The 7223-nt window shown below is 37.1% G+C and overlaps 1 protein-coding gene across 4 annotated transcripts; it reads left to right on the plus strand.

The window, feature by feature from the left end:
• The first annotated feature begins 943 nt into the window (after positions 1 to 943).
• Positions 944 to 5985, plus strand: LOC137745316 (bifunctional 3-dehydroquinate dehydratase/shikimate dehydrogenase, chloroplastic). Of its 4 annotated transcripts, XM_068485256.2 has the most exons (12): positions 944 to 1121; positions 1229 to 1429; positions 1903 to 2135; positions 3364 to 3469; positions 3558 to 3776; positions 3871 to 4217; positions 4288 to 4351; positions 4496 to 4604; positions 4711 to 4854; positions 5071 to 5219; positions 5368 to 5530; positions 5654 to 5985. In XM_068485256.2, exons 2-12 carry the CDS (start codon positions 1409 to 1411, stop codon positions 5695 to 5697), a joined length of 1599 nt encoding a protein of 532 aa, XP_068341357.2. In that variant the 5' UTR covers positions 944 to 1121; positions 1229 to 1408; the 3' UTR covers positions 5698 to 5985. The 4 variants fall into 4 exon arrangements, with proteins under 4 accessions (XP_068341357.2, XP_068341356.2, XP_068341358.2 ...); XM_068485255.2 differs by having other exon boundaries at positions 944 to 1429; XM_068485257.2 differs by lacking the exon at positions 944 to 1121 and having other exon boundaries at positions 1408 to 1597.
• Positions 5986 to 7223: the final 1238 nt, after the last annotated feature.

A 7223-nucleotide genomic window follows, 5' to 3' on the forward strand; every position in this document is an offset into this window, starting at 1 on the left:
AGTAGGTAGTTGGGGCAAATGGGAAACCATGACCTTTTACAGTTTCCAATAGACAACTCTTGAAGATTTTTTTCAGTATGTTAATAATTCGTTCTGATACACAAAGTGTTATATTATAAGTAGTTTGAATTTTTTTTTTTCAAATATCTAATCACTTATATTAGAGTAAACTGCCTATATGCCCCCTGAACTATCACTTAACTTTCGATTTCCTCCCTGAACTTTTTAATTGGAAATTAAGGACTTAAACTAATTTTTTTGGCCGATTTTCCCCCTACTGTTAGTTTTTAAGAAATTTCATCCACATTAACGTTAACCTCTTATCATGTGCACACCATGTAACTCTCTTTTGTGGAGAAAAGTGTCATTTCACTAGACCTTTATACATAAAAGCTATAGAATCACACATATTTGCATAGGTTTATATTTTAGAATGTAATGTTTTCAATTATTTTAAAGAATGAAGCGACCGAACTACTCACACTTGTTATGCACATACTTCCATTTAACAGAAATTTGGATAGAATGAATGAAAAATTAACAGCAGGGGTAAATTGGCCAAAAAAAATTAGTTTAAGTTCTTAATTTTCCAATTAAAAATTTCAGGGAGGAAATCAAAAGTTAGATGATAGTTCAGGAGGCATATTGATAGTTTAACCCTTATATTATGACGCTTCATATATCGGGTCATATTCCCAGCATACTAAAAAATCTTTTCAATTCTTAGCTCACTTGTAAGTTAATTTTTTTATATATGTCGAACAAATCGACGATTATAATTATGCTAACAAATAATATTTTAATGATGGATTGTCAATATGTTGATTCATATGAATAATTAAATAATCTTTAAATCGAAATAACTTGTAGACTTAATAAAAAAAAGTGAACAAGTCAAGATCGAATTGATAACTATGAAGTAAAAAAAATTAAAAGAAAATCCAGACATCTGAAGACTTATCAGAAGTGCGCAAAAATCCAAATAGGGTCCATCCCCAGACGGACAAGTAAGAAGGCCAGCTTGATAATTCCAACTTGCTTCGTCTACCTACTACCTTCGCGGTTGCTGCTTTGCTCCTCTGCCCATCTGTCGATGAACTACCGATTCCAAACTTTCAAAAGTTAGTTTGTGTCGGTAAAAAATTCATTAACACAAATGCAAAAGCTGATAGAAGATTAATTAACTGCCATTTACAGATTGAAAATCCTCCATTTTTTTACTTTGCAGGATCGGAAAATATAGCGTTGTTCTGTCCTGTTTCTATATATTTCCACCTAACCCCAACCACCAACCTCACTTTCTCTCTCTCATCTCTTTTTCTCTCGCTAGTCTGTATAGAAAAGGAGTTTATTTTGCTGACATTGGTCGCCAGCTTTGAACCTCCAAGCTTCACGCAATCGACCGACAATGACGCTCGACACCCTTCCGGTAATCTTTCTCTTTCTGCACCCAAGTTCTCTCTCTACTCTGTTTTATCTCCCTCTCTCTCCCTCTCCGTGTTCTGTTTTGTTGTTAAGAGGCACTGAGGATTGTGATTAGTATTTTTCGGATTTGAATGCTACTTGTTTGATTCTTGGTTTTCTGGGGACCGAACTGGTAAATAATCCGACCCTTTTGTTTGGTTGCTGAGAAAATGGAGGGAAAGGGAAAATGAAACAGAAGATTTGGGGTATTGGGTTTAGTGGGTTTTTAACTTCTTATTTGGTTTCATTGCTAACCAAAAAATTCAGTTCATTTTTGCTTCAAATGTATGAAAAATCTGATGCCATTTGGTTCTTCTCCCCTGTTTTTGAAGAAAATTCAGGGGAAGAAATTTAATAAGTAGGTGTTTCAGCTTGATTTTACTTTCCTGCCTTGAATTGTATACTCATTTTTGTTTGATTTGTTTGGTGAGATTTCAGTTGGCTGCTTCGGATCTTCATATCATGGATGGAAGTCGAAGAAATTCGACACTGATATGTGCGCCGGTGATGGCGGAATCAGTTGATCAGATGCTGGTCCAAATGGGGAAGGCAAAGGAAGTTGGCGCTGATCTCGTTGAAATTCGGGTGGATTTCTTGAAGAACTTCAATCCAAGACAAGATCTCGGCGCATTGATTAACCAAAGTCCTTTGCCCACCCTTGTCACTTACAGGTAATTGTTGAATATATTGGTTTATCACATAGGGCAGGCTTGTTTGCCCCCACTAGTCTTCACTAGCTGGGATTACTAGTCCTTGTTTTGTGCGAAAAAGGACTAATTTTAATGAGACTAAGTCGGATTCGTGTCAAATAAGTCCTTTGCTAGGTGGTCTTAGTGGGACCCCTCGAAACGCATGAGATTACTAATCCCGTCTCCAAACCTGCGTCGTTTGCCTGCTACGTCCTCTGCAAGCGTACTTCTTTGCAACTCCGTCTGACCACCCATGCCCAGATCTGAAACCCAGCCCCACCCAGCGCCTAAATCTCATACTTCAACTCCCAAAATTTGAAATAAAAAAAGCAAAACAATATCAACAACAATCCAGTAGAAAAATTCTTCCTTTTTCCCAAAAAAATTCGAGATTTTTTGAAAAAAAATCAGAGAAGGCGCATGAAATAGAAAGAGTGATGGCGAAGTCCATGGCGATGGGTTCCGAGAGGACGAAGCCTTTTGCACAATTTTAACTTGCCTTGGGATTTGAAGTGGCAGCAATAGTTTAGGGGAATCATAACGAAAAGGAAAAGAAGTTCACCATAAAAAAAAGAAAGGAAAAGAAAAGAAAATGGTGATGAAAGACGCAATGTCGAGGGAGGAGAGAGAGTGAAAAGGAAAGGTAGAGAAAGGGAGGAGAGACAGTGGGAGGGAAAAGAAAGAGAAAAGAAAAGGTAGATAAAGGGAGGAGAGACAGTGGAAAGGAAAAGAAAGAGAGAAGGAAAGGTGGAAAGAAAGAAAATGGCTAAAAAGTATTTGAATCTAAAAAATAATTCAAGTACTTCGATACTGCATTAAATGCTTTATTATTCTTATACTACTTAGTCCTTATCAAGTCAATTTTTAGTTTCTGAAACTAATCTAATCCGAAATAGTCCACTAAGTTTGATACAATCTATTCACATTACTAGTTAGTCACAGTTCCGGATTTTAAGAATTTGATAACGAATGCATTGCCTTTTATGCGTATGGGATCGAATAATGTCTGCCGAGAGACTCAAGTAATGAGATTTTCGGTGCTGAGCAAACGCGTTAGATTAAGGGCTACGAGCAGTTTGATTGATTGCTTTGTTTATGTTGTTTTAGTTGCTATTTATATGTTTTCGTATTTATCGAATTCAGTTTGGCAGTGTAGTGTTTCTGTTAAGTGTAGTCTAGCAACATTTCTTACGCATCAGCTACCTTGTAGGCCATCATGGGAAGGTGGACAGTATAAGGGCGACGACAAACAGCGACAAGATGCACTGCGTGTAGCCATGGAATTGGGAGCGGATTTTATCGATGTTGAACTTAAGGTACGAATCTCATGTATCGTTGAAAAGTTTCTATAGAAAGCTTTTATCTTCTTCAGATTTTACTGACTAGAGTTTTTCTGTTTTGAAGGTGGCCGATGAGTTCTACAATTCCATTCAAGGGAAGAAGCCGGAAAAGGTCAAAATCATCGTTTCGTCACACAACTATGAGAAAACTCCGTCCTCTGAGGAAATAGGTGATCTTGTTGCAAGGATACAAGCTACGGGAGCTGACATAGTTAAGATCGCAACAACTGCCTTAGACATCACCGACTCTGCACGTGTATTTCAAGTATTAGTGCATTCTCAAGTAAGTGACTCAAGCGCGTTGATCTGATTTTGAGTTAATCTCATTATACGGCAGCTTCTGCAGTGTGTGAATGACATTTCAACTGATACTCTAGGTCCCAATGATAGCACTTGTTATGGGCGAGAAGGGTTTGATCTCACGCGTTCTTAGTGCAAAGTATGGTGCATTCCTCACATTTGGTACGATAGAGGCTGGAGTAGTATCAGCCCCTGGCCAGCCCACCGTAAGAGATCTATTGGACTTGTACAATTTCAGACTTATAGGAGCCGATACCAAAGTACATGGTGTGATAGGAAATCCTATTCGTCACAGCAATTGCCCTCATCTTTACAATGCAGCATTCAAATCTATCAATTTCAATGGAATTTATCTGCCTTTGTTGGTTGATAACGTTGCAAATTTTATTGATACCTACAACTCACCGGATTTCGCTGGATACAGGTAAAATCTGATCTCAGAAGCTTCAGAATAGCATAATTTTGATTCTGGAAATAACTTTTATACGTAACAGTTATACAATTCCTCACAAGGAGGCAGGATTGAAATGCTGCGATGAAATCGATCCACATGCCAAGGTACCTTATTTCTTTCATATCTTTCGGACATTTTGTCATAGCCTCCCATCCCGACTCCTTTCAATATTTTGACATTAAATTTCTCTAGGCAAGATCGTTGAGCCTTCTCGCAGTTGTATTTTTCTCAGTAAAATCATTTTACAGGAAATAGGAGCTATTAATTGCATGATCAGGAACCCGGCTGACGGGAAATTAAAAGGCTACAATGTTGACTATCTAGGAGCAATTGCGGCAATTGAGGAAGGACTGCGAGGTTGCTTTGCATTTCACAAGCTATAGAATATTCATGTACTAACCATTTAAAAAAATATGGACCGAGCTATTTTAGTGTTGAACAACCGCTATAACTTTCTGCGCAGCGTTGAATGGTTCAAGTAATGGATCTGGTTCCCCGTTAGCCGGTAAATTATTCGTGGTCATGGGAGCTGGTGCTGCTGGAACAGCACTTGCATATGGCGGAAAACAAAAGGGAGCAAGAGTGGTAGTTGCCAATCGCACGTATGGTGAGAATCTTCTGCTTTTACTCTGACAGCCAAGTGATTGGTCTTAAACTCTTAATCCGTAATGAGTTAAATGTTTAAAATGATGGAAATTAAGAAAAAATGGAAACCGAAACATGTTGTAAAGGTTAATTAAATTCATTCTCTCCTTGTCAGCTTGAATTGACCGTCCTATCTCTTAGCGAATTCTTTTTTTTTTTTTTCCCTTCTGAATGCTAGACAAAGCCAAGGCACTTGCAAATAAAGTTGGAGGAGAAGCTATTACTCTCGCGGAATTGGAAACTTTCCATCCAGAGGATGGAATGGTTCTTGCCAACGCCACATCCGTTGGAATGGAACCAAGAATTGATCAAACACCGTTATCCAAGGTTTGTCCGGATAACATGTGAAGTGATCAATTTGATAAAAAGATTATGCTTTCTTGGATTTGTGTGGCCATTATGTAGCGGCACATTATGATTAAGATTGTCGCACAAATCTCTTTATTGTTTGACATATCTTTGCTCCTTTTGACAGAACGCTTTGAAGAACTATTCTTTAGTGTTTGATGCCATTTATACACCTACATGGACAAGACTCTTACAAGAAGCACAAGAGTGTGGAGCAGCTGTTGCTTTCGGGACAGAAATGTTCATCAATCAAGCATTTGTACAGGTTGAAAAGTTTTCTGGTTCACCTGGTAAGTTCAACATGAAAGGCTTAAAAATTTTGTAACTTTCTCCGTAAAATCTTCCTGCATATTACCCGCCCTTTCAACCGTAATCTTATCATGCTCCTTTTCTATCATTGTTCACTAATGCAGCACCAAAGCATCTGATCAGGGATGTGTTGGCAAGAAATACATGAGGAACGTGTCTCAAGTCTCTCGTTCCCGATCAATCCTGAACTTTTGCAGCTGTGGTTAATTCATTTCGATTTGTACTTTTTGGCAAGTAGCCATTCACTTATCCTGTTGTACCAATAAAAAGTTTCAATTATCTCGCCTATGGGATGTCAAGTAATTCTGTGAACATGAAGTTCGAAACTTGTTGTGTCTACGCCAGACTGTAAATATTTGGTGACAAGTGTCCTTCGACAAGAAAGGATTTTTTCTGTAGCGAACCCCTAAAACTTCTAGAGAATGTTTGAAGTCCATTCTGGTCTCTTCTGTTTGAGATTTCAATGTCACTAGCCAAATGAAATGCAAAAAGAAAATATGGAGAAACAATGAGCACCAAGTCTATTAGTTAGATACATATAAAGCCAACCATTTTGGTGGGGAAAATTGGTATATGACTACATCCAAATGCAAAAGAGCTAGATGACTTGTATTGCAATCTGCATCACTTTGGAAGGCAAGAAATATGCTCTCTGTTTCACTGCATGAACAAATTATAAATGTATTTTAATTGCAAAAAATACAAATTCATAATTTGTTCATGCAATGCAACGGAAACCATATTTCTTACTTCCCAAAATCATGCATATTGCAATAAGAGTCATCTAGCTCTTTTGCATTTGGATTTAGTCACTACCAATTTTTCCCACCAAAATGCTTAGTCTTAGGTTGACTTTATAACGTAATAGACTCAGTGCTTATTGCGGTCTGCATATTTTGTTTTTTCATTTCATTGCGCTGGTTAAAATGGTTTATGCTCTTTTACATTTTTTTTTCTTTCTATTTTTTCTTTTCAATTTGTTTGTCTTGCTTACTTTCTTTTAATTTTTTTTAAACTTTTGCAATGTTGAATTATAAATATATTTTAATTGCAAAAAATGTGACCTCATAGCTACCACCCAGGAAGACTTAACTAAGCACTACGGACTAAAGCGTAGAAAAATACATGTGCTACGTATGCAAACAACTTTTTAATTTTTAAAGATGGGATAGTAGCAGATGCCCTTGTCTCACACAAAAAAGGAGGAAAGTTCTTCAATAACTGCTATAATATGTATTACATGGAATCTGACAAGAAGGAGCACAAGTGCTACCTTTGTGCTCATATTCCATGTAGTACAAATTACAGCCGCACAACTTTTCCTATTCTTTTTTGTGTGAGACATAGGCATATGCTACTATCCCATCCTTGAAATTAAAAAGTTGTTCGAATATAGACCTATAATTTTCCACATTGACATGCTTGAGTCCATTGTGGTTGGTGAAGTGTTCCGTGATGTCAGCTATGAACTCATAGTTCTCACAATTATAATATATTGTTAATTAAACAATGCAAAAGAAGAAAGAAAAAAAATATTTAAAGGAATTAAGCAAAAAAATGAGCAAGACAAACAAATTAAAAGGAGAAAATAGAAAAAGGAAAAAGGAAACAAAGCACAAACCTTTCTAAGAGCAATGAAATGCAAAAAGAGAGACAGTAAATAAGCACAAAGTC

The sequence above is a fragment of the Pyrus communis genome, chromosome 12 (assembly GCF_041283825.1).
Source record: "Pyrus communis isolate YQ-2024b chromosome 12, ASM4128382v1, whole genome shotgun sequence".
NCBI lineage: Eukaryota > Viridiplantae > Streptophyta > Magnoliopsida > Rosales > Rosaceae > Pyrus > Pyrus communis.

What these genes read in the sequence shown, in the direction of transcription:
- LOC137745316 (XM_068485255.2), top strand. Translation starts at nt 1,409, where the DNA reads ATGACGCTCGACACCCTTCCG. An exon ending in TGACGCTCGACACCCTTCCG is followed by an intron (nt 1,430 to 1,902) that starts GTAATCTTTCTC and finishes GTGAGATTTCAG; the next exon opens with TTGGCTGCTTCGGATCTTCA. An exon ending in AAATCGATCCACATGCCAAG is followed by an intron (nt 4,352 to 4,495) that starts GTACCTTATTTC and finishes ATCATTTTACAG; the next exon opens with GAAATAGGAGCTATTAATTG.